Here is a 27,225-nt window from a genome sequence, read left to right on the forward strand (position 1 = left end):
GCTTTACTCTTCACTTTCCCATCTCCTTTTAAATACTCACTTTGACACTGGAAATGTCAACATAACGTATAAACTGTGGCTTCTGTAGGGAGGCAGCATCATTTACTCTCTGAAAATGCTGGTTTTCTAAAAAACAGCATTAGATTTACTCCTACAATTAGGTTGGTTGTAATGTGGCTTCTTGGTGCTCAGTTTCAGCCATTCCATCCAATTCATTTTACCCACATTCTTCTAAAGGCTATACATAATATAGTTGGCACTATTTTATTCCAAAATCAATGTTACAAAGGAGTTCCATTATATCTGTTTATTGTTAAATCTCTTTCCTAGCTCCTTGCTAATGGGATTTCTTCATGATACCTTTTAAAATTCTTTTTCATCAAGGAAGCAATTTAAAGATAGGATATGAATGTTTTTACTTAAAACATTGAATGGTTCTGACATTTCTATAATAACTTTAGACATACTTGATCAGAGGCAATAATATATGAAGACTGGCTTCTTAAGACCTCTTAGCTATATTTCTTTTAGTAACAGAACATTATAACTAGACATATTTTCTTGATGTGATTTTGGTAGTTGCAAACCTGGCTAAGATGAAATTTAAATAAATGTGTGCTTTGCTTATTCTCTGGTTTTTTCTTGAATAACTGATGGTGTGGTAGACTTGAGGGTACAGGATGGAAGGGAGAGAAGTTGAATGATAACAGCAGCTATGTGTTGGGTCCCTGTGATAGTTCGTAGTATAGGAGATGTTTTACTTGTATTAGCTTTAACTTTTACATTTATAAAAGAAGAAACTTAGATATGAGAATAGCCAGCTTCAAATCACATAACAGGAAGCAACAGGTCGAGGTTTTAAATCTAGTTGTATCTTTCTAGAATTCTAGAGTACACAATAAACAAATTTACTGTCCTCTGACACAGAGTGCTGCAAGCAGAAGAATGAAGTTAGGAAGGTTAGACCATGTGTAAGAGTGTGTCTGAGTTCTGTAGAAGTGTACAGGAGCAATGGGTGGCTGACTGGCTGACCAGGTAGGTGTTAGAGCAGCGGGTGAACCCCACCGGGAGCATAGAGGTGTAATGGGACGGACCAGAATGGAAGCTCAGACCTGGTTATGGGGAATTTTGAATGTCAGTCTAAAAGAGTCTTTCCAGCTCTCACTCCTTATAGACATTTGGCTTATTAAAATGACAAGATCTAAATGTTGACTGGAAGGAAAGGTAGTAATGACTTTTCTTTTTCCTTCTTAGACTTGCTTTCCAGGACTTTGTTGTAATAAAAATTGAGTGTGTTGATATGCTGGTTGTACTTAAGGGAAGCTAAGATCTGGCCTGAGGCAGACAGAAGAGGACTAGTTACTTTGTGGCTTGTTGTGTGAAGTTAATGTCCAGTGACACAGCCTGCATGGTCAGCCGGAAAAGAGATTTGGCTTAGGGCCATATTGATATCACAGCAATCTCCATGTCAGCTCTGATTCCAATTAGGTCTTTGCAGAGATTCTTGCAGTTAGAGCCATTCTTTTGACAGCTTTATCTGTTGTGTGTGTCTTTCTTAAATGTATATACTTGGATTTTGTGTGTAATCTAATTCAGGGAAAATGAGTGCTGCATCCATTTATATCAGCCCTATAGTCAATAAATTAAAACATGTAACGATGAGATGCTAAATGGAAGAACATTATTTCTTTCTTTCCCCTTCTCCTTTTGTCTGTTGCTTTTCCCTTGTCTTCCTCCTGCTTCTGTTTTCTTTGGATGTGGTTTTATAATTCACTTATGAAATACATTTAATTGTGTATAGCCCAGGCATTAGGGGACTGGCTCACCCTTCGCCAAACCATTCTCAGTCTTAACATTATTAACATTATTTTGTCTCAGTGCCTTCATTCATGTTGTTAACTCTACTGGAGTTATCTGTATTCTTCATCCCTCCATAATTTCTCTAATGTTGTATTCTAAACACTAGCCACCCTTGTAGGTGCCATTTAATGTTGAGGTTTTGCCATTTAAATGAAGTATAATAAACTGCTAAACAGCTGGACATGTGCTAAGTAATAGAGTGCCTGCCTAGCCAGTCTGTGGCCCTGATTCAAACTTTAGTACTGTTACTCCCGCCTTTACTCCAAAAAACCCCAAGTCTTTGAACACAAATAGCAGATGCCATGTTTTAAGTCGATTGCTGTTAAATCACAAACTTGACTTTTTGGATATAGCCTAAGGCTCTTCTTTCTGAAGCCAGCCTTCTTTGTCAAATGAAAGTTGAAATCAAAAGTTGTATGCCTCATAGATGGGAGATAAAGTTAGTGAAATGTATTTTCTGAGTAGGTAACACACTGAATTCTAGAGTTGTTGGGTATAGTTAAAAACAAGGTATGGTTGTGACACGGATCTGTAGGGATTAATACTTATTCTTCATATAGGCAATTATATGACAATATAATAAAATATAATAATACAATAATAATAAAAAATATCTTGAGTCAGAAAAGAGGGGAAGTTAATCCACATGGAGGGGAAGGATATAAGGAGAGTTTTATAGACAGGAGCAGGACAGTCTGTTCAGGGTTCGCTGGTTACACGTATGAGCAAAGGTCTGAGTGTAGGGTTGCTCAGGGTCCTAAATGTTGAGTTGTTGATGGCAGGAACAAACAGCACTGGACCTTCCCCTCCTCTCCTCACAGTCCTGGGGCTTGAACTTAGGGCCTGAGCACTGTCCCTGAGCTTCTTGTGTTCAAGGTAGTGCTCTACCACCTGAGCCACAAGCACCACTTCTGGCCTTTTCTGAGTATGCAGTACTGAGGAATGGAACCCAAGGGGCTTCATTCGTAGTAGGTGAGTACTCTACCACTAAGCCACCTTCCCGGCCCTGGACCATTTCAAGTAGTGAAAAAACATTTAAAACATAAGCAGAACTGTTTTCAGGGAGTTCCTGGGGAGTGGTCAGAAGGATGAGTCAAAAGGTAGGGGTGAGGGTCAAAGCTATTTGAAGATAGAGGTTCTCAAGGGTGGATGATTGCTTAGCTGCACAGTACATCTGCTCCCTGCCTTCTCAAAGTAAGGACTGCTTTCTCTAGAAAGTGACTGCAGTTCTAATATTTCTCCTTTTAGCTTGCCTTTGTTTCCAGAATCACAAAATCAAAATAAATTTTTATTCCTCGTGGACATAAGAAGACACATTTTTTCATTATGGGTTGTCAGCTTTCATCATATCAATTCTTCAGTGTTTTTACATTAGATGGTTATTATATAAACCATGCCTTTGTCATAAATATTTTTAAAGCTTTTTCTCTTCGTTTTTTCTTTTTGAGACATTTATGTTAGTTCCTCTTATTTTGCAGTAGAAAAATAGAACTCACATTTATGAAGTTCATCAGTGTCAGTTATGTAATAAACTAATTATAATTGTAGCAGAGGAGATTTGAGTTGTACAATGAGAAATGTAAGAATTGGATTTTCCTTCTGAACTTTCAGAGTGTATGTATGGAAGCAAAGCTACAAGAGTGTTTTTCTCTTATACATTCAAGTCATTTTTTTAGTAGATAAACTATAATACCAATAATCCTATTAAAGAATAAGTCATGAGCTGATGGCTCATGCCTGTGATCTTTGCTACTCAGGATGCTGAGATCCATGGATTGTGGTTCAAAGCCAGCCTGAGCAGCAAAATCCGTGAGACTCTTATCTCCAGTTAACCACCAGAAAACCAGAAGTGGCTCATACTGGTAGAGTGCTAGCCTTGAGCGAAAAAGCTCTGGAATAAAACACAGGCCCTGAGTTCAAGCAGAGAATAAGTCAGACGTTAAAAGGTGTACTTGTTTTGAAAATTGTTTAAATGAAAATAGACTAAAGTTGGTCATGTCATAATCAGTGGTTAGCTACTGATGGGGTTCAGAATTAAGCAAGCATCATTTGGTTTATACAGTCATTTGTTGGTTGAGAACAAATCTATAATTCTCTGTGTGTGTGTGAGAGAGAGAGAGAGAGAGAGAGAGGGAGGGAGGGAGGGAGGGAGGGAGAGAGAGAGAGAGAGAGAGAGAGAGAGAGAGAGAGAGAGAGAGAGAGAGAGAGCACAACAAACCCAAACTTAGAAAGCTTGCCAGCAGATAAAATAGAAAACAATTTTGGGGCTGGGAAGGTGGCTCAGTGGCAGAGCGCTTGCCTTGTATGCATGAGGCCCTGGGTTCGATGCCTCAGCCCCACATAAGCAAAATAAAAGGCTGGAAGTGGAGCTGTGGCTCAAGTGGTAGAGCGCTAGCGTTGAGCCGAAGAGCTGAGGGACAGCGCCCAGGCCCAGAGTTCAGGCCCCACAACCGGACCCCCCCCAAAAAAAAAAATAGAATACAATTTTGCTTAATTTTAGTTAATGAACATAGTTCTAATAGACACTGAATTTTTTTTTTTTTTTTTTTTTTTTTTTTGTCGGTCGTGGGGCTTGAACTCTGAGCCTGGGCGCTGTCCCTCAGCTCTTCAGCTCAAGGTGAGCGCTCTACCACTTGACCTACAGCGCCACTTCCAGTTTTCTGGTGGTTTATTGGAGATAGGAGTCTCATGGTCTCTCCTGCCCGGGCTGGCTTTGAACCGCGATCCTCAGATCTCAGCCTCCTGAGTAGCTAGGATTACAGGCGTGAGCCACCAGCGCCCGGCCACTGAAATATTTTTTGTAAAATAAATTATTCCAATATAGTATGATGATCAAAGTAATTGGAATAAGCTGGGTGCTGGTGGCTCACGCCTATAATTCTAGTTACACAGGAGGCTGAGATCTGAGGATCATGATTGGAAGCCACCTTGGGCATGAAAGGCTGGGAAATTCTTACCTCCAGTTAACCACCAAAAAGCCAAAGCAGAGCTGTGGCTGAAGTGGTAGGACACTAGTCTTGAGCAAAAAAGCTCAGGGATAGATAGTATCCAGGCTTTGAGTTCAAGCCCCAGGACCAGCTCCCACCCCTCCACCCAAAAATAAGAAAAAGAAAAGTAGTAATTAGCCTTAACTTTTTTAGGGGGGAGGGGATGTGTGCTAATACCAGGGCTTAATTTCAGTGCCTCGGTATCATGCTTTCACAGAGTAAAGAGGAAGGAACAATTTGGGTAAATTTATAGGAAATTGTTAACATTTGTTTATTGGTATTGTTAAAAAAAATCATTTGTTTTGGTGGAAATGGGTTTGAAGTCAAGGCTTCATTCTTGCCAGGCAGGCACTCTTACATTGAGCCACACCCTTGGTTTTATGCTGGTTATTTTTTGTTTCTTGCCTGGACATGAACCTGGGGGCTCCACCTATGTTAGACTTTCTGTCATAACTAGGATAACAGGTGCCACCACATCCAGCTTTTGGTTGAGAAGGGGGTGGTCCTCATAAACTTTGCTGCCCGGCTTGCCCTTGAGCACCATCCTATCTGTTTCAGTCCTCCAAGTAGCTAGCGTAACAGATGAGAGTTACCAGTGACTGATCTGTTTTTTTTTTTTAAAGTACAAATAGCCATTTGAAAATCTGGGTACAAAGGGATAATTTTGTGCATGTGATTTTGCTGCCATACATATGTTATATATGTTTTCTATGTTATCTGTACAACTATTTGTGTAATTCTATATGGGTCAGAATTCTATATATTAAAAAAATTCAGTTTCAGGATTATAATACAGTGTACTGCTGCCACCTAATGTCTATAGCCCTTCACCTACATAATTATAGCAACTGATTATACAGAGCTCTATTATTGGTTTGGGTACTGAATGTTAACAGATTAATTGAGGCTTATTTAATTGCCTTCATATTAGGTTCCTGGTATAGATACTTAATATGCTAATTGATTGTCTGGAAATTAGGTTGTAGATTAAAAATTAATTTTATTGGTGTGTTGATCTCTGCATTAAATTCAGTTCAACAAATATTTATTTGTTGCTCTCAGTCTTGTCATCTCTGTTCTCGTGATTATTATGTTCTGATGGGCAGATGACAGACTTTAAAAACAACCTACATAGTAAACAAATAATGAATAATCAGCAGATGAGAGAAACAAACTGGACAACATATGTGCTGTTCCTGTAGACAAGGAATTTATAGGCTAAAAAAGCAGATAAACATTTAAAAGGTAATTAGATTAAAATGTGATGACAGTATCAGTTCAACCTCTTTCCTGCTGAATAGGAAGGTCTCTAGTTAGAAATGGCCTGAAATAACCTCAGTTGTTGCAGGACATTGTGTTAGTAATATGATAGTTTCTAAGTCTGTCAGTGGGGAATGTGGTTCACTGGTGTTGCATGTGAGATGTTGTCTTAGAGGCAGTAGCCAATTGTTCTTTCTTGAAAGTTATGTTTTTAGACTAGTTTTAGTAATTATGTGTTTTTCAGGGTCCTTTTGTGATTAGACTTTGATGTGGTGATTTGCTGTCTCAAACATGGCCTTTCCAGGTGTCTGTTGTTTGCAGTAGATTAAAGCTGTATTATACTTTTACTTCCATTTGCCTACTGGTTAGACTTTTTCATTCATCATTTTGCAATAAGAGTTCTAAAGACACTGAATGCTGAATATGGATTAAGCAGTGACTGGGCAATGTCCCTGAGCTTTGGTGCTCAAGGCTAGCATACTACCACTTGAGCCACAGAGCCACTTCTGGCCTTTTCTGAGTAGTTTATTGGAAATAAGAGTCTCATGGATTTTCTTGCCTGGGCTTGCTTCAGACCATGATCCTCAGATCTCAGTCTATGGAACCTGCTACAAGTTGAATATGGTGATCTCTCTTAGTTCTACACTTTAACTAATGTCCCTTGTATCAAATTTCCAGGGATTTTTTTCTTTATGTCTGCCTTATCAGTGTAATTTAGACTTAGTGTTTTCAAGCATTCCTACTTTTTAACTTTTCACACAATAAAAATTGCAACTGTATATAGCAAGTGATACTATGTTAATTTCTTCCCATTTGCCCGCATTCCCTTTTCCACCTGGTAGCTAGTGCAGAGTGACATTTCTGTATTCAAATAGCACATTTACATTGACTGCAGGACATTTATTCTAAGTACTGCAACGATATTTTAAAGAGATTTTGTGCTTTAGACAAAATTCCAGAAAAGCATTCCATTAAAGGTACGGCAAGAATGATAAACGAATCCCTCCCCAGTATGTAAGAAAATTTGGCAAGTTATAGTTGTACTAGGAAAGTAAGCTGACAGTACAACACTCACTGTATGTGCATAAAATGCGAGTCCATTGTTGTAGTCCAGTCTCCAACCTGTAGCTTCTTCAGGCATCTGCTTAAGTTGAAAACCTCTAGCATCCAGCAGGATGTTCCAGATTTTGAGTGTTTATAATGAAAGATCACGAGAATCAGTTGTACACTGTGTTGTGGCAATGGTATGATTTTTTTTTTGTCTGTTTCACAAGTAAAAGTAAACTTATTTCTCATGCTGGTTAGTGGAAGTTGCCTTTCTAATTCGCTGTGCAACCTGGAATATTTTGTCCCCTGACTCTTTCATATCCCTATCCTGTGGTGTGCCCTTTCTTCCTTTTCCCTCTTTTCTCTACCGGGTGGGGTTTGAACTGGAGTTTGAACTTTGTGCTAATATCTTGCTATGCAGGTGCTCTGTCACTTGAGCCACATTACTAGTCCTTTTTTTGCTTTGAATAAAGCCTCTTTTTTACATCCTGTATATTCTGGAATTCAGTTTTATTTATGCTTCTCATGTAGCTGGGTTGAGAGGGTGGTGTATACCACCACACTTAACTTTTTAGTTGTTGAGGTGACATCTCATGAAATTTTTCTTTTCCAAGCTGTCTTTGAACTTAGACTCTCCTTCCTGATTGCCATCTCCGAAGTAGCTCAGATCACAGGACTTAGCTACCACGTGGCTTACTGGCTGTTTTGTTTGTTTGTTTATTTGTTTGTTGCATCATGTTCATTGTATTTTGCTGGTATATGCTATATACATTATTTTATGTATAATTTCCATAAATACATACTTCCCTTTCCTAGTAATGGCCTTGTCTTGTCTCCAAAATAAACAGTAAGATTGAAAGGGTGGAAGTTGTGGCTGTTTACTCCAGTGTTTCTCAAGCAGAGAGATACCATCTTTCAGGGGATATTTGACTATATCTGGAGCCAGTTTCTGAAGGTTGTTATAGTTGGGGATAAGGTATAATTGATGTTTAATGAGTTGAGTCCAGGGATACTGCTAAATATTGCAGTGTACAACATAGCACCTTACAGCAAAGTATATTTGACCTGAAATGTCAATCTTGCCTGGTTTTTAAGACCTGAAAATGAAGCCCACAGTGAATACTTAAAAAAAAAAAGTTTACAAGTGCTAATTTACTAAGCCTAGTAACAAACATGCTCTTTCTCTATGTGTATTTAAGTGAAATATGTCACTTAGAGTATAAGATGTATTTATTCTTCCTTATTTTTCTGGCTAGTTCTAAGCTTGCCTAGCTTTTAAGGTTTTAAAGATACTTGCTGAATTTATAGTATATGAGAATTCACACATAGTCTACACCTTCCAACTTGCACGAATTGCATTCAGCCACTTACTGCTGACTGCCAGTATTGCTGCATTGTCTGTTGAAGGACTTCTGCAGCCACTAAATTACCAGTCCCCATACAGTACATCACAGGAAGCTGGCAGATCCAATGATCCATCTGTTATCACACCCATCCAGTGCGTTGGCTCCAGAGGGAAAAGGCTGCAGATTGGAGCTCAGTGTGTGAGAGGAGCAATGAGATTCCAAGATACGAATCATTCTTTCTGTTCACAGAGTCTTTTCTGGCCTGTTGACAAGTTTGACTTGCTCATTTCTAAAATAGTCTTTCAGTTTCTGATATCATTACCTTATCATTAATATTTTCAGGTAATTGTGTTTCTGAGAATGCAGTTTCTCAGAATTCACCCTCTCTACTCCCTGGGGAATTTTTGGTCAGATTGTGGTAGAAAATGAGCAGTAGAAAATTGAAGCTGCACAATCTGTCTAGTTTTATTTTTAAAATAGTTGTTCTTAACCTGAGCTTAAGTGAGTAGTGTAAAAGAGTTTTATGTTACTCCATTGTGACAATTTTTTTCTTAAATCCATATAGGTATGAATCACTTTCAAAGAAAGTAATTATAATTAGTTTCTGGTGATTTTAAGGGGACCTCTTTGTTTCAAGGGAAGTCATAGCTGTTTATGATACCACGGTCTTTAATAGAGTCTCTAAGGTCTTTTAGACAAATGCATTCATGCTGTACTTAATGGGGCTTTGACTCCCCTGGAGGTAAGTAGGTATGTGCGGGTCCTTGCTGTCCTGTGCATAGTCTTATTTATCCAGAGTTTATCCTTTGGCACAGCATAATGTCCGGTTGGGCAGGCAAAAATCCAGCTCCAAATTACTAATTGTATTATATGTCATTTTGCCCTCAAAAGGGCAAAATAGTTAGAGAAGAAATCCAACAGGACAGTGTATGAGTAATTGAAACTTAGGGAAGGGTATTGCTTTTCCAACACTACAATATGTAAAATGAATATGAATAGTGAATATTTCAGTTTCTTTTCTTCATCTTCTGTTTTAAGTAATTCTGAAAAAAAGGGATTTTAAAAATTAATCTTTCCTGGACTATAGTATCTGTCTTATCCTCAATAGGTAAATAAAAATTTCAAATATTATCTGCCAGATGAGAATGTTTGCTTGACAAATAAACATGAGGACTGTGTGTTGCATTGTGGCACACACTTGTAATTCTAGGTCACAATTTGAAGTCAGTTCTGGCAAAAGCCTGAGAGCCCATCTGAAAAACTAAAGCATCAAGGAGTGGGATCATGGCTCAAGGGACAGAGCATTCTCTCTCTCTCTTTTCTTTGATCCTTATCACCTCAAGACCTCCCCTTTGTAATTTATTTCTTTGAATTGTTTTTCTTAAGAGTGTTTTTCATTGATCATACTGATTATCAAGGGTTCAAATAAAAATCTTATTTCTATCACATTTTTCATATACTTGTTTGTACAGAAATATTTTTTGTGGTTTATGACCCTATTTGATTTTCATATATATGAAATAAATTACAACTGAGAATGTCTAGAATTTTTCCTTGGTTATTTGGTAAAAGCTAAGCCTTTAAGAGAAACCTCTTTTGCATAAAGATCCTTGAGTCATTCCTCTTCTGCCATGACATACATGCTTTCTTTCAGAGGTTGAGTAGTATGGTTTGGAGATGAGCCTTAGTAGGTGAGCAGGTGCTCAGCGTGTGTGAAGACCTGAGAGCAATCTCCAGTGTTCATATGCACACACCTTGAGAAATATTAAATTGTATTTTGTTAGGTTGTATTTTGCTCCACTCTGAATGTTTTTCTCAAGGTCATAGTGCTTTTCTTTGTGTAAGATTCTCTTCACACAAAGATTGACCTTGCCCCTGTACACACTATGCCAAAAAAATTCCTGGGTAGCTGAAAAGACAGGAAATGAATAAATTTCCTGCAGTTGCATGCTACAAAGGTATTGGTGAGAGGGAGAACCTGTTGGAGGAGGCTGAGCTGAGGATGAGCCAGCCAGCCACAGGTAAAGAAGGGCAGATGCCTGGAGCTCACTTTGCTTCAGAAATAGAAAGCTGGTGCTTTTGAGTCTGGTAAGGAATGGGAGCTGGAAGAAAGAGATGTAGGGGAGCTTAGGTGGGACCTTGTGGGCTACGATTAGGACTATTGGAAGGATGCATGATGTGACTTGATGTGAAAAGATCACACTGACTCTTACAAAAAGAGGAGTTAAGGTGCTGTTAGTGAAATGTTAATAACGCTGGATTTAAAGAAACTAAATACTATCTGTTCTTTTGTTCAAGTAGTGCATTTCTTGTTTCTACATTACTTTTGTAGGATATCCTCTCTCAAGATTGTGAGTTATTACAAATAGAAAGAGGCATACAAAGTGAATTATGAACACACATGTAATGTAGCCCTTAAGAAATATTACAGCCACCTCCAAAGCTTCCTGAATGCACCATCACCATGAACACTCTTCTGTCCCCCTTAGTGATAAATGCTAAGAAATTAACTTTTAGAGCTAGACTTTATAGCTTATGAAAAGAAGAATTAATATGGTCAAACATCTATTGATAAAGGATTTATATGTTTCAAAAGGTAACTTGAGTTAATTATTTGGAAAATACATTTTTTCCTCTGTGAAAACCCTATTTTAAATGTTGGAAAGATTCTAAGGCTAGCCTATCAAAATTTAAATTAGCCTACAATGTTTAACTTGAGTACTGGTTTGATTTTTGGGCTATATGATGAGGGGTGTAGATTGGAAATCCTCAGAATCTATCTTAGAAGACTTGACTGTATTCTTGTGCACCTCATTAGAATTGTGCATTTTGAGAGCTGGAAAGAATTTCAAGTAAAATATAAAAGAAACAGCAGAGCCAGTAAAGTATTAGCAATTGCTGTTGGGACAGGTTTTCTGGCTTCTGGGCCCATTTGCTGCTTTATTTTTTTTCCAGTGCTTTGCAAAATATGTCCTCTTTATAAACTCATGGTATTTATTTTGCCAAGTGAGTTCTGTAGAACATCATCATTTATACTGGATAAAACTCTTAACTGGAGCCAGGCTAGTGGTGTACTTCTGTAATCCTGGCAATCAGGGTATTAAGGCTGGAAGATTGTGAGTTCCAGGCCATAATGAGACCCTATCTCAATCAAGAGGTAAAAAAGGGGCTGGGAATGTGACTTAGTAGTAGAATGCTTGCCTAACATGCATGAAGCTCTGGGTTTGATTCCTCTGTACCACATAAACCGAAAAAGCTGGAAGTAGCACTGAGACTCAAGTGGTAAAACACCAGTCTTGAGAAAAAGAAGTCCAGGGACAGTGCCCAGGCCCTGAGTTCAAGCCCCAGGACTGGCAAAACAAAACAAAACAGAAACCCCCCCCCCCCCCCCCAAATGTAGAAAACTCTCCCAAGTTCTCCAGGGAGTAAACTGCAGCTATCTTCTTGATGCTGTGGAGATAGGAAGGGCTGGAAAAGTTTGCAGGGCTCTTTTTAGGGTGCAGGTCCTCAGAGGACTACTGGGAAAAAACCCACTGCTGCCCTATGTGTTACTGCAATTACTCAGGCCTGCCCCACTCCGTGTGCCCTATCCAAAACGACCGAGTCATGTAGCTCTCCAACCAAAACAATGTCTTAGCCAGTTTTAGAAAGAATATAGAATTGCACTCATTCACCGCAGAAAAAACGGAACTTCATTTCCTAAAGAACTTGTTACTGCAGAGGCATTTTGTAGTATTGCTACACCCACACAGAATAAAGCAGTGTTAGTAGTGTTGCAGTATTTAGGTCATTTCTAAATTTCTTGCACGTGAGTTGGAAATCTTGTTAAGTTTCAGATAAGAATGTTGTTGTTATTTTTTTTTTTCCTCCCCTAGGTGAGTTTCAGGTCAAAGTTTTGAGAAGCATTCTGATTTTTCATGTTCTTTTTCCTTTTCCTTTTTTCCTCCTCTCCACTTTGGCCTTTTCTACTTATGACCTAGTGCCTCAACCACTTGAGTCACCCATGTCATAGGTGATTGGCATTTTTGAGGTTGATTGGACTTATCTGCCTGGGTTTTGAACCTCAGCCTTCAGAGCTCAGCCTCTTCAGTAATTAGGATTCTAGGCCTGGGTCACCACGTTAGCAGCTGGCAAGTAATAGGTGTTTTTGTATTAAGAAACCATAAATTAATTTTGATGACTTGGGTGCTGTGGTTGGGATATGGTTGAATGTGACACTAAGGACTTAGGTGTTGAAATCTTATTCTCTGCATGGTGATGTTAAGATGGGATGTTAGGTCATTTGAGGCATTGCCTCTGGATTGGAAACCTCAATGTCCCTTGGGCTCTTACCTGATACTTTCCTTCAATTATAAAAATGAGGATTGTAACCAGGTCCTGGTGGCTCACACCTGTAATCCTAGTACTCAGGAGGCTGAGATTTAAGGATCCCAGTTCAGAGCCACTCCTGGTAGATAAATCTGTGTGACTCTTACCTCCAATTAACCAACAAAAAAGCCAGAAGTGGAGGTGTCTATCATGTGGTAATTGCGAGCCTGGTGGGAAAAAGCCAAGCAAGGCCCTGTGGCCCTGAGTTCAAGCCCTAGTACGAACACATACATACACATATGCATAAACAGATAAATGAAAATAAAGAAGAATAGCTTGGTTCTATTTAGAGTCAGATAAGGATATAATAGAAATTCATCTGGGAACAAAATAATACTGGTTACTAGAACATATTTAAGCTGAATTTTTAAGTAAACAATTTTTGGTGTGGTGACACATTGGATTATTGACAGTTTTATGATTTTCAGTAGAAGACAGGGAAAAATCTGTGAAAATAACTTGATTTGTTGATAGGAAGGCATGATTGTATTTAGTACCAAGGACCAAACTATGAAAGAGAAGAAGTTGGTACTTACAGAGTAAAACTCATGAGGATGGCGTCATGTGTGGTAGTCTGCATTGTTTGGTTCTAGATGGTAAGAACTTTTCACATATGTGGTTCTCATGTTGTGTGCTATAGATCCACTTCAAGATATAATGTTTTCATGCATGTTCATCTGTAGACATGTTAGAGATAAGTTGCAGATGTTTGAGTTTCTTACCTGGTATGATATCATGGATCAAAAAAACAAAAAAAACTTTCTTAAACTCAAGTGTAAAATTTTTCATTTTTCCGTGTTACAAATTTGTTTTTTCTTGCAGCCCTCCCTCCCCACTTTTTACAGAGTCAGTAACTCTGGATTGAACCCCTCATGCTTGTTAGACAAGTACTGTGCCACTGAGTTGTACCCCAAATGTAATTATCTGGTTTTAAAGTATTTTATGGTTTATGACCCAGATTTTTTTCTTAGTTTTGCTTATTTTTATTCCTTCACTGTTTTAATTCTTTTAACATGTAATTTTTTGTTAATGTACTTAACACAGTTTTAACTATGATCTTTTAGTTGCTGTCCAATACTTTTTCCCCCCTTTTTAACCACCAAACTGTCTGTTCACTAATAACCCAGAAGCATGCTTGTATGAACCTTACTTAAAAAAGGCTGAAATTGCAAGTGTTTAGACAGAGGTCCACTTTTTCAAATCCCATTAAAAATAGACTTTGCATATTGAAATAGAATGAAGCCCTACCTTAAACTAGGGCTTTTTATATTTATTGCTTCAGCTCGCATCACATGCAGTCACTGATGGTTGTGGGGTTATATGACAAAAGGGATTATTCTATGCTTTTAATTGTTGAATCAATAAAAGCAAGTTTTCTTTAATAAAAAATGAATTATTTTAATAGTAAAACTGGAAAGCAAAAGCAAAAGAACAAATTATTTGTAGTGAAAAGTAAGTTAATGGTAAAAGAAGCAGAGAGAAGGTAGGTCACTAATAGTTAAAATGACAAAACAATTTTGACATTTGCCTCCAAGATGAATATATAGGGAGGAACTCACTTAATAAGGGGTCTTATCTATTTGCCACAGGCTGTGTGGCAAAGGCAAGCTGGCGTGAGTATCCATTAGAACTGAAGGAGGTGGGTCCAGAGCCAGTTCTAAAGCAACCCTTGCTTACCAAGCCTTCATAGTAGCCAGCGCCTCCTCCTCATAAGCATGCATTCACATTTATCCTCTCCCCTCTCCCTCTCCCTTGTTCTCCCTCTTTTTCTTTTTGCTGCATTTGCTATTTTAACCTATCAGTTAAAAAATAATTGCTATGTCGGTATGGCTGGCAGCTCATATAGGAAAAATATTCTGTCTCTTAATTAAAGGTGATTATAGTTTTTTCCCCCATCCATAAATGTGCTTGTGTGTAACGAGAATACATTAGTCTCGGCCTGATGTACGAAATGAAAAGCAGCAAGAAGCAACACCATTGTTATCACTCCAGGCGTGTCTAATGAATCGTGTTTCCATGTTCTCTCGGTCACGCCATAGAGTGCCCTCAACCAGGGCTAAGCCTTCTGTAAAATGCTCTTTAAGACTGTTGTAGCAAGAACACGCTGGATGAGTGGGGGTGGGGAGAGACGCCAAAGAGACAGCTGCATTTCAAACAGTTACAGCTTCAAGGATCACTCAGTTTAATAACAGTGATAGACAACTGTTTGAGCTTTAGTGTAAAAGATAGCTTGGGTACTTGTTCATGTAGTAGTATGCTGGTGCGTGTGTGCGTGTGCGTGTGTGTGTGCGTGTGTGTGTGTGTGTGTGTGGTTATCACACGACACAAGGAAAACATTTTAAACTTTATATTCAATTGTGGCAATGTTGAAATCAATAATTGAGCCATCTTGAATGATATCATTTGTCCTATAAGAAGTTTATAAAGATGTTTACTTGTAGCATTGATTGATTCAAATGTAAGTTAATGCTCTAAGTGAATCACATGTGTGGTTTTCTTTTTGAAAGTTTGCTTTTATCTTGTGATCATTCTTGTTCTGATGTTGGGCTTCTTGATAATTTCTGATTGTGTAGTTTTTTTTAAAATTAAAAAGTGTTTAATAAATAACAGTAGCCCTACTTTAAAATATTTCAAATATGTATGCTTATAAAAATAATAATGCTTGCTGAAGAAAGTCTGGAAAGTGCGCAAAGAGGTAAAGGACAAGATAATTCCAGTAACCCAGAATAACCATCAATTTTGGTAATTGCCCTTTCTGGACCCTTCTTTGTTCATATATTTTTGAGCATGGTAATTAAGAGCATACAATAGTTTTAAAAGACAAACAGTAATAGTAATATCTTTGAAAGGAATAAGTAATGAATAGGGACAAATTTAGTTGTTAAGAGTCAATAGCAGTCATTGTGTAGGATTTCTTTTTCAATATGTAGCTATTAAAGGAACATTGAAGCTTGCTTTCTGTACCACTTGTCTTTTGAAGGTCTTATGCAATTTACCTAGAAATTGAGTTTTATTTCCTTCAGTTGAAATTTCATGGCCTTTACGTGGAGTCCTGTGATCCATTGAGATGCTAACTTGGGTCATGTCTCTACTGTTAAAATGCACTGTAGTTGCCACCATTAAAATTCTGTTTATTCTGCAACTGGCAGAGGACCCATGCTATTAGAGATCCCTTAGGAAGACATTATACTGACAGAGTTTTGAATCTCAACTGTGTCTTTGTCTACTGGATGGTGTCAACAATTACAATCATCTTAAGTTTCAAATAGGTCAGAACAAGTGAACTATTTGATATAGGTCTTCTATTCCTAATTATTTTCTCCATTCTGTGTGTGTGTGTGTGTGTGTGTGTGTGTGTGTGTGTGTGTGTGTGTGTGTGTGTGTGTGTGTGTGTGTGTGTGTGTGTGTGTGTGTGTGTGTGTGTGTGTGTGTGTGTGTGTGTGTGTGTGTGTGTGTGTGTGTGTGTGTGTACTCACACACTTGAACTTAGGGTCTGAGTGCTGTCCCTAGACAAGTGCTCTACCACTGGAGCCACAGCTCCATTTTCAACTCTTTTTGCTGGTTAATTGGAGATAAGAGGCTTATGGCTTTTGTTGCCCAAACTGGCTTTGAACTGTGATCCTCAGATCTCAGACTCTTGAGTAGCTGCAATTACAGGTGTGAGCCACTGGGCTGATTCCCCATTTTTACTTGACCTTGGGAAAGTTATAATCCATTTCTAACATGGATTTGTTTAGTTGATAACCAAATGTTCTATTACCCATGAGCAATTCAAGAAGTCAGATTGTTAACTAGGTTGAATTTGCTGATAACAAGTCCATTTAGTTAATGACTTTAAATACAGGTTTTTACAAGGTAATCAATGGCAATATAACCAAGATCAATCAATGGTATAATATAATAATTGGATTGTTTTTGAAGGCATAATGCTGTAGTTTGAAGTTGATGTAGCCTTATTTTTCTTGGTTAAATTTTTTGTTGTCAATTTCCCTTTCCTTTTCCCTTTCCCTTCTTTTTGCTGGTCCTGTGGCTTGAACGCAGGGCTTGGGATGTCTCTGAGCATCTTTGAGCCATAGCACCACTTCTGCTTTCTCTGAGTAGTTTATTGGAGATAAAGAGTCTCATGGGGACTTTTTTACCTGGGGTTGGCTTTGAACCTCGGTCCTCAGATCTCAGCCTTCTAAGTAGCTAGGATTACAGGCATGAGCCACTGGTGCCTGGCTTTATTGTCAATTTTTAAGAAATCTGATGCATTGAAATTTCTCTTTCTTTTAAGTATTTTATTTGATAGAGCCCATAGGATTAAGTTGATAATATTTTGTTCTTATAATGTTTGCTTATTGTACTTCTTTGGAAGTAGCTATACAGTTTGAAAAGTTTGTCTCTTTAGACTACATTTGTATTATGTTGGAGATAGAGGTTGAAAACAAAGGTAATGGGCAGATTATAAACCTGTCTTAGTGCCAGCCTGTCAGTAGAATCTTGAAAACAGTCTCCTTATTTCATGTGCCTTACTTTAAACCATTTGTATTTCTGGATTTTGGAGCAAAATTTGATATTGGTAGTTTAAATGCCTGAATAAGAAGTACCATCCCTGAAAAATGCCCCTCCCCCTCCAAAATTTGCAGTCGCCAGTGTCAGAGCTTGGCTCAATGTTCTGGATAATAGGTTTCATTAGTTTTGATGCCTGAGGTAAAAAAGCAGTAGGTGGGAGTAAGAAGTGTTTTTGATGTCTAGACGTTCATTTCAGCTGTTGCTGCAATATGATACATTAAAAGGAAATGTGTATCATAGCTCAGAGGAAATATGTATTCTTTGAAAGTAATTCTCCTTTTAAACTGTTTAAGGCAGGGTGACCTGAATTCTAAAAGCCCAAGCTTGAATTTCTTCAGGGTTTCACAATCTTTATGTTCCCCTCTGCCCTATCCCACTCTTCCTCCCCTAGTTTTTTCTCCTTGAAGTAAAGTATGTCAGTTGTGCTTGAGGAATTCGAGGGGATATCTTTCCATGAATTCTGCTGGGAAATTGCTGCTTTGGTACTTGACATATTGACCCCCTCTGCCACTTTCCCCCTCTCCCCCCACCCCCCACATTTTGTTTTGCTTTTCTCTTGAAGACATGCATTTAGTTCTTCAATGAGTGAATTTCTTTGCAGGTTTGAAAGAAGTTATATTATAAATTTAGAGCATTATGAGAAATTATTTGGACACTGAGCATTATTGCTAGTTAAAATTTTGTTATGATACTGTCTCTTGCTAAAAACCATATAGGACATTTTTACAATATATTTGATTATGAGTATTTAAAAAGGCCAAGTAGCAGCAATTTGAACAATTCTGATAATAGCTTTTACGGTTTAAGTGAGATTAGTATCAGAAGTATTTCCTTGTACTTAGGCAGCAGTTGTAATACTTAGCTTGGTTTTCATTCTTCAGTTGGCTGTAGTAAGCAAAACTATAAAAGGGGAATGTTGTATTTTAGGATTTTTTTTTTTTTTGTGTTTTGCCACTCATTTATTGCAAGAGCTTCATTTTCTTCTGAGATCAACAGTTAGGAATTTAATATGAAATATTTAATAGTAAACTGGGCTGTGGGGAATGTCTCTGTTACTCCTTCTCTGGGTACTGAAACATTTTCTGATTTAACTCATTAGCTTTGCTTTAGGAAAAAATGTTATTTTTTTTTTAATTTGGATGTCCTTTTTACTGGTTCTTTTTTTTTTCTTTTTTCTTTTTCTTGTTTCAGTTGTTGAAGAAGGACTATGGGAAAATGGCCTTTCCTATGAATGTAGGACGCTGCTCTTCAAAGCGATCCACAATCTATTAGAAAGGTAAGAGAGACACAGCACAGCAGTAAAATTGAACACTTGGGTATATGGCAGGGTATTTGGAGGGTGTCTAGATGGAATGCTTTTATTATTGGCATCAGTATCAATATGTAAACTAGAAAGCTTCAGTTTCTATTTTGATGTAATTGAAGCTTAGAAAAGTTTTAGTCATAGTACACAGAACTCTGATATGCTTCCCCTCTCCAATTGTATATGTGTTTCTTACTATTTTTTAATTTTGTTCTCTGAACCATTTATAGACTAAAATGAATGTGGGCTTTTTTCCCCTTGAGCATTTATGTGTATATTTTTGGGCAAGGCTGTCCTTTCATTTAAATGAGTATCACTTTGAAACTCTAACATTTATTATAGTTAATTAACACTGCACACATTTAGTGTAGAACACTGGCATCTCCATGGTGGAAATCAGGTGTTGTCAGTTGTTGCACTTGTGTTTTCCCACCTTTATTTGTCTTTATTGACACTGCCATTTTTGGTGAGTATAGGACACGCATCTTCTTCCCATCAATTTGAGATTTATTGATTGCTCATAATCAAATTAAGATTATGTTTAATGCCATAGAATTGATTTTTTTTTTTTTTTGTCCTGGGGCTTGAACTCAGGGCCTGAGCACTGTCCCTGAGCTGCTTTTGCTCAAGCCTAGCACTCTACCAGTTGAGTCACAGCGCCACTTCTGGTCTTTTCTGTGTATGTGGTACTAAGGAATCGAACCCAGGGCTTTATGCATGCTAGGCAAGCACTCTACCGCTAAGCCACCTTCCCAGCCAGAATTGATGTTTTGTGCCAGTCAGTCACTGATAAGGTGGCAGAGATGTCAATGGCATCAATAGTGTTAGATTTTATTTTGGTGCTGATGCTGGGGCTTGGCCTCAGGACCTTAGCTGTCACTTTCCACTCATGGTTGGTGCTCTCTCACTCCAGTCACATCTCCAGTCCAGTGTTACATATTTTTGGTGCCAATCCTGGGGCTTGAACTCTGGGCCTACGTGCTGTCCCTGAGTTATTTTGCTTAAGGCCCACATGTTTACATCCAGTTTTTTGGCAGTTAATTGGAGATAAGAGTCTCATGGACTTTCCTGTTCAGAGTGGCTTCAAGCTGCCATCCTTAGATCTTAACTTTTTTGTGTAATGTTAGTTTTTACATGCCACCATTCCTTCTGTTTTTATGAGTTCACCTTGTAAGGATAGATTTTCATTCTCTTTTAAGCTCATAAGTTTGTGAATTCCTGTTTTATTCCATTGTCATTGCTCTCATCATTTATTTTGTTACTTAATGTTCTTTTAGGTGTGGCTTAGGGAGACCCTTTGTTGGTGTCCCTTTGATAAGCCTCATCTTTATTTGAGTACCTCCTTACTTTATAATACAACAGTTTGTTCCAGGATGTTGGAGTTGTTAAGATAGAAAAGAATGGGTTAGTTAAAAACATTCATGGAAAAGCTTTTTAGTAGAGTCTGTAGATGGTATGTTTAGGTAAAAGGACATCCCAAACTATGGACTCTGTCACTATAGAATACGGCTTATGGTTGGTAAGTTTTCATCATCTCAAAAGACCCTACCCCTTAAATATCTCTGTTTCTTATTCTGAACTTCAGTTCCATATCCTGAGATTTGGAGTAGATGTACAGCTATTTTAAGAACTGACTACTCTTAATTAGTCAGTGTTTGGCAATTCTCTCTCCTACTGGAAAATGAGGCAGAACAGAATCTTTTTATATGAATGAATTTTGAGACAATTGAAATAGTTTTTTTTTTTTTGCTGAGAAAATAATAATCAAGCTCCCTTTACTATATTTTATGTGGATACCTTGAGGTGATTTTTTCTTTTTTTTCTTTTCTAAAGTGCCACTTCTGGGGTTTGAACTTAGGGTCTGGGAGCTGTCCCTGAGCTTTTTTTAATCAAAGATAGCATTCTATTACTTGAACCACAGCTCCACTTGTGGATTTTTTGGTTGGTTAATTGGAGATAAGAATCTCATGGACTTTCTTTAGATGTCAACCTTCTGAGTAGCTAGATGTGAGCCACTGGCCCTTGGTGAGAGCATGAGATTCTTGTGAAAAACTATGCTAATTCCTTTGTTCTGTTGAAAAATGTCTGTGTCACACTCTAAGTTTTATGAATTACAATCACCTTTCTTGTGAGGCATAAACACATTTTAAACGGTGGTGGTTGGGGCTCTTTACTTACTGTCAACAGAAATTGGAAAGGCTGATGCCCACTAGCTGTGATTCACATCACTTGCTTTAACTTTTATTTGTTTACAACACAAACTTCTTGAGATACATTTTGTTATCCTTTTCTTGATAATTTTCTCTTAGAATTTTTTTTCTACTCATTTGAAGTAGACTGACAGTGTGAGTTTCTGGGGTGAAAATAGGAATTAAGGTTATCTAAATAGATCACAGGGATTGTATTCCTTAGAGGGTCTGTGCACTTCTTGAACCAATGTTTTCTTTAGTGTGCATATGACAGAAGCTTCTGTAAGGCATATCTATTTTTTAAGCAATAATATGTTTAATTAAAAGGGAATTCACTTACCACTTTGGGAAGCTCTTATTTATAAATTAATCTTTATAAAAGGCTACATTTACTAGGGCATACAGAATGATGCCACTGAAGCAATTTATTACAAATAATTTCATCATAGAAATTAACAAGCACTGTAATTTTCACAGTGAAGAAGACCATTTCATTTCATGTTACTTTATTGGTGTTGAGGTATTACTGTGTGGATGCTGTGTAGAATTGTTTAAATTATCAGGTAACTTAACACTTAGCACATACTTTCATCTTCTCATTTCTCTTGTAACTCTTCAATAGTTGCCCTACACTCTAGTTATTATATACATCTAGTCAGAGTCATCCGTCCATTAAAACACAAAAAAATTACTGCCATGAATTTTTCCATAAAGGTATTAGGTAGCACATGTTAACATACTGGGCTATGATTTCACATATTTTTCCAGGGGCACACACACCTACTAGTCTATTTCTTCTTTGCCTTCATTGACAGGAAATACTTTAGGTTGTGGCGTTGCCACTTAATTGTGTGACATGGCCCAGTCAGTCACTTGGGCTTGCTGATACCGTTCATTCTACTTAGAAAGGGTTGTTTGACTAGCACAGTACTTTTCTCATTATAAGAACTCAATGGATGATTAATTGTTTGCTAAAAGAAATTTAGTAAAATGATACTATTTTTAGTGATGGAAAAAGAACTAAAAGCCACATAGCAAATTCTAGAATCCCATTTCCTAATATCCTTTTTATGTAGTTGTAAGTTCTTTGGACATTTTTGGTATGTGAACACAGATTTCCAGAAGAGCTTTTCTGTCTTCAGAGAATAGTTAACAGTAGAAAGTCTTTTTTTACACTGAGCAGGAATCAGTTTTCTTCATCGTAGTCCTATCTGGGCAGGGAAGGGATCCTGTATAACTCATCTAACCCTGCTTCCATGTGGTAGCCTGTGCAGTGTCAAACCTGAGTGGGTTCCCCCAGTTTGTAGTTACTATCATATAATGTTGAACTTTCTGCCTTTGTGTCAGCCTTCTGTTAAGCCCCATTTCCATTTTGGTTGCCATTGGTCTGCTTTAAGATTGTGTGAATGTGTCTTTGATTATTGCTGTTTGCCTGTGTCATCAGTCAGGATAGCCTAAGTATACTGCATTAACAGAAGAGCTGAAAGATCCTCCCAGCTCACACCACTATGAACCATTGACCACAGTACTGCTTTATGTCCTCCTCTCAGGTCCCCTGCTAAAGGGTCCTCTGTTTCACACAGACTTCACTGTTACTTCGTTCAGAAGTATTGCATGCCATTTCTGCCACATTTTTTTTTTTTTTGGCCAAAACATTCACCACAAATTGAAAACCAAGTAGAAATTGTCAGTGGAAGAAATCAAAATCAAATGACCGAGCTTGGTGTCATGATGGGAAGAGACGGCATATACTTGGGGAAAGAATATATCAGTAATACAGAAATTGAGTATTTCCCTTTGCTTATAACCTGTTCTCCAAACAGCTCCTTATGATGTGACTGAAACACAAATGTTTCTGAAGTAAAAGCAAAGATAGGTTTATGCATGTTTTTTTCCATCCATCCATCCACCCACTAGGCCTTGGACTCACTCTTGCTTGGCCTTTTTGTTCAAAGCTGAGCCACCAGTTGCTCAGCTATCTGTTTTCCTTTTTCTTTTTATTTTAAACATTGAGCCATAAAATACCCTTGATGATGAAATACTATTAATTTACTTGTTACTGGCAATTTGGCTTGACTGTCTACCTTCTTCCCTTCCTTATTTTATATATCCTTCTCTCCTCACTTTCTAAAATGCAGTAGTTCAGATTGGTTTTGTTTTGTTTTTGTTTTTTTGGGTCCGGTCATGGGGCCTGAACTCTGGGCCTGGGCGCTGTCCCTCAGCTCTTCAGCTCAAGGCTAGCGCTCTACCACTTGAGCCACAGCGCCACTTCCAGCTTTTTTCTTTTTGCTTATGTGGTGCTGAGGAATCGAACCCAGGGCCTCAGGCATGCAAGGCAAGCACTCTACCACTGAGCCACCTTCCCAGCCCAGTTCAGATTGTTTTTAACCAGTCTTTTTAATTTAGTGAAATTTTGTTCTGTGTTAATAGTGATTTTTCTCAAAGGTCACTCTGTTCTAAGTTTATTTGTATTATACTTATCAATAATAGAAAAGTACTTTATGAGTAGATTATAGAAAACATTTTTCAGGAGTTTTTTCATTTGGCATTTTTGGATTATACACACATAATGCTTATTTCTCTTATTATAGTTGATAGAAGTTTTCATGATATACTAAATCTTTATTATATAATATCATAATGAAATAAAGCTTTAGTTGTGCATTTTGTAAAAGCCAGAAAATGTGTGCACTTAACAAATCCAGCATTGTAAATGGACTAATGAAAACCTTGCTTTTTAGTTTTTGTAGACCTACTTAAAATGTCTAGTTGTTGTAATACTATCAAGTTGTCATTATATATGCTAGTATAATTTAATTTTAATTGTCCTAAGGTTTTAGAATAAAATACATTTGCTTATTTGGATGGAAAGCAGTTTTTTTGTCCTCTAAACTTGAAGCCATTGCAGACCGAGTCTTTGGAATCTTCAGTGCTCTATAATGTCCGTGGTTACTCAGGGAGACTTTTATCTGTGGGCAGAACTGGAGATGAGAGTCTCACAGGCTTTCCTGCCTGAGCTGGCTTCGAACCCTGATCCTCAGATCTCAGCTTCTTGAATGGTAGGATTACAGGCATAAACACTGGTGCCTAGCTTGCCTCAAAGCTTCTTGGTTTGCCAAGAGTTAGTGTTTAGAGTTAGTATTTTATTTGGAGAGTAAATAAAAATGTGGAGAAAACTGTAATTGCAGTTAGGAAAACAATAAGGTATTTAGAAAATTCTAGCTTTCACAGTTAAGACATAGTGATTTTGTCGAGTTTATCATCAAAGGACCAGTGAGTATTAAGACCCCACAGTGTTCCCTGCCCAGGAATCCAAATGCTTTCACAGTAATTCATTTATGAGATGCATCCCATTGATTTAAGAAATGAAGAAGTAGAAATAGTTGTATGCCCCTCCTTTATGATCAGATTAGATACATGATCTTGATGGCAGCTCTGTGACATTTTCTCAGTGCCTCAGCTACAAAATTTGGCTATCAAACCCATCCCTTACCTCATTACAAGAAGTGATACACTGTGCCTGGACATGATGTGTTGGTGCTTTATGGACAGTGTTACTGGAGTAAAGAACCTGATACCAAACTCTGGAGTTGTAAGAAGAGGCAATTTAAAAGATGCTTTTGCTGGGCCTTGTGACTTAACTAAAGTCCCCCAACTTTGTATCTGTGCCCTTGGATCTGATCAACTCGATCTTGAGCTCTAAGAAAGATCCACTGATCAGCATTCTGTGTAACAGCAAACTGCCTGATAGGCAGCCCTTTCCTAGCATGTTAGAGAAAACTGCCTAAAACTCAGGAGAGCACCTAGTTCTGTTTTGTTCCAGTGATAAAGCAATTCCTCCAAGGACAGAGACTGAGCTTTTACTTGACCCATAACCTGAAGCCATGCCTGTAACCTGGGGCTGTTTTAATTACGTGGATCATTTTCACCTCTGCCCCCAATGTCTGCCTCTGAAGATGGTTAAAGATGTACTCTAATGCTATTTTCCCATAGCTGTCATGGAGTAAATATCCTTTCTCTACCCTTCACCATATCTCTCTATTTGGCTTATGGGGGAAAATCAGTTGGGAATCGAGGACTTTGAGCTTAGTATCTAAAAACTTGGTCTTGATTGGGATTAACTACTGGTATGTAGGCTAGCTAAAAATAATTAAGTCTTTTGGCTAGCGATGGAAATATTTTTTCAGTTTTGCTTTGTAATTGCTTCTTGGGTGGGTGTTCCGTAATTCTTATCCTAAATTTAATGGCACCATCTAGTCTTTAGGAAGCATGCTTGTATAAATTTCAATTTAGGAAATTAGGTTGAATTACTTGAAAATAATTTTTACCCTTTTGAACAAGAAAGATTGTTTCTTTCAGAATAAAACCAGATGAAGCCAGTGACATTTTGAGATAACAATGTCCTAAATTGACTCTGCCCAAAGTGAGTTACATGGTGGCCAGAAGAAACTGCTGCCATTGACTAACCTGTTTAACCTGTAATGAGTTGGTCCAGAGTCTGTGAGCTATTTCCATTCTTGTTGATGGTGTGGAAATTACAGAGACAGAAGCCATGAGCAGAATTGCCTGAATATTGAGTAAAGAATTGCTAGATAGCTCTTTTCCTGGGAGGAAGAACCTTGTCTAGAATTATATGCAGCATTTTGACAGCTTTTCTTAACAAAATATGTGTCATTTCATTGAGTGGTGTTAAGAGATTACTGTATTTCATGAACTTCAAAATGCACACTTCCTTCACAAATTTTATTTTATTTTTAAATTACAGATATTCTTTATAATCAGTGACATCTCACAATTGGCCAGATGGCATTTAGGTTGTAATAGTCATTTGCCTGCACATGAGTGAACTTGGTTTTAACGGTGTTTTTGTCACTTTAGCTAAATTGTTGAGCACTATTTGTGTTGTAAGAGTTGAGTTCAATTACTATTTAACACGTCTTCTAAAGATACCCTGTGATTTGACAGTGAAAGCCAATCACACACATGGCATGGAAATGGAAGTGAGGTATGGCTTGGCTAGGAGGAAAGCAAGTACTTACGACTGAAGATAACAATCAGGAGTCCTCATCTTGCAGAGGCAAACTGATTTGCTTTCCCATACCCTCTAAAGGAAATGCCCAAGTAGATGACTCTGTTGTGTTTTTGTTACTGAGATCTATGCTAAGGATCATAAGCCAAGCCAAACAAATAGAGAAACATTTTTAAGGCCAAGAAAACAACATTAAAACTTTGCAAGATAGATCTTAGTGGCTTGGAAGAATATTCCTGAGGAAATAGTATGTTTCTGACATCATGTTTCTAACATTTTTAATGACATAAGAAGGGAAATAATGCAGAAATGTGATTTGAAGTAATTCCAAAATGCAAGGAATTATGGAACTAACTGGTTTATTCTGATAGTTTTTTCCCCATGAGCATAATTTTTTTTAATTGTAAAGGTGATATGCAAAGGTGATACTTCTTTGAAGTAAATATAATGTAAAAGTTTTGTAAATTTTTGACAGTTTATTTGGTGATATCTGTCTCTTGGTTGGTGTATCTCATCTGAGATTATTCAGTGACTTGCTAATTTATTACTGAACCTATAAAAGTAATTCTTGATATATTTATTGTAGGTGCCTAATGGATAAGAACTTCGTTAGGATTGGGAAGTGGTTTGTTCGACCCTATGAGAAGGATGAAAAGCCAGTCAACAAGAGGTAAGGTATTTTACAGTTCTCTTGGTTTCCTTTATGTGATCACAACTCTCTTTGGGACAAGTTGGGGTGAGATCAGGGTATTTATTTCTTAGTTATGTTAATGGTTTTATACTAAAATAGATCCTGGTTCATAGTGTATCAAATACTGGATTGTTTTGTTGGCTATTAAAAACAGGACTACAAAGTTGATTGTCTTTATATGCATATTTCAACCACTTATTATTACATTGTTTGGAACTGGACCATTATATATAATTTCCTCTCTCCCTCCCTCCCTCCCTACTTCTCTCCCTCCCTCACAGTACTAGGATTTGAATTCAGGGCATCAGGCTTTGTTGATCAAGGCTGGTTTTCTGCCACTTGAGCCATACCTCTACTTCTTGATTTTTTTCTGGTTAGTTGGAGATAAGAGTATCTTGGACTTTCCTGGCCAGGCTGAGATCTGAGAATCGTGTTTTGAAGCCAGTCCAAACAAGAACTTTTGTGAGACTCTTTTTCCAATTAACTTCCAAAAAGCTACAAGTGGAGCTGTGATTCAAGTGATAGAGTACCAGCCCTGAGCAAAAAAGTCAAGGAACAGTGTCCAGACTCCAAGTTAAAGCCCTAGGATTG

The 27,225-nt window shown here is 37.7% G+C and overlaps 1 protein-coding gene across 3 annotated transcripts in view; it reads left to right on the forward strand.

Moving 5' to 3' along the window:
- The window catches only part of Med13l (mediator complex subunit 13L), a 207,107-nt gene that overhangs the window by 82,261 nt on the left and 97,621 nt on the right, over nt 1-27,225 (forward strand). For all 3 annotated transcript variants that reach the window (XR_011371693.1, XM_070021419.1, XM_070021420.1), the window contains exons 3-4: nt 18,614-18,698; nt 26,530-26,613. Coding sequence is in view for 2 of the 3 variants with exons in the window: in XM_070021419.1 (XP_069877520.1) it covers nt 18,614-18,698; nt 26,530-26,613 (169 nt within the window). In the remaining variant the exon portion in view is untranslated. The remainder of the gene's footprint in view (nt 1-18,613; nt 18,699-26,529; nt 26,614-27,225) is intronic.

Source organism: Dipodomys merriami, unplaced genomic scaffold, assembly GCF_024711535.1.
Source record: "Dipodomys merriami isolate MVZ:Mamm:240054 unplaced genomic scaffold, mDipMer1.0.p SCAF_142, whole genome shotgun sequence".
NCBI lineage: Eukaryota > Metazoa > Chordata > Mammalia > Rodentia > Heteromyidae > Dipodomys > Dipodomys merriami.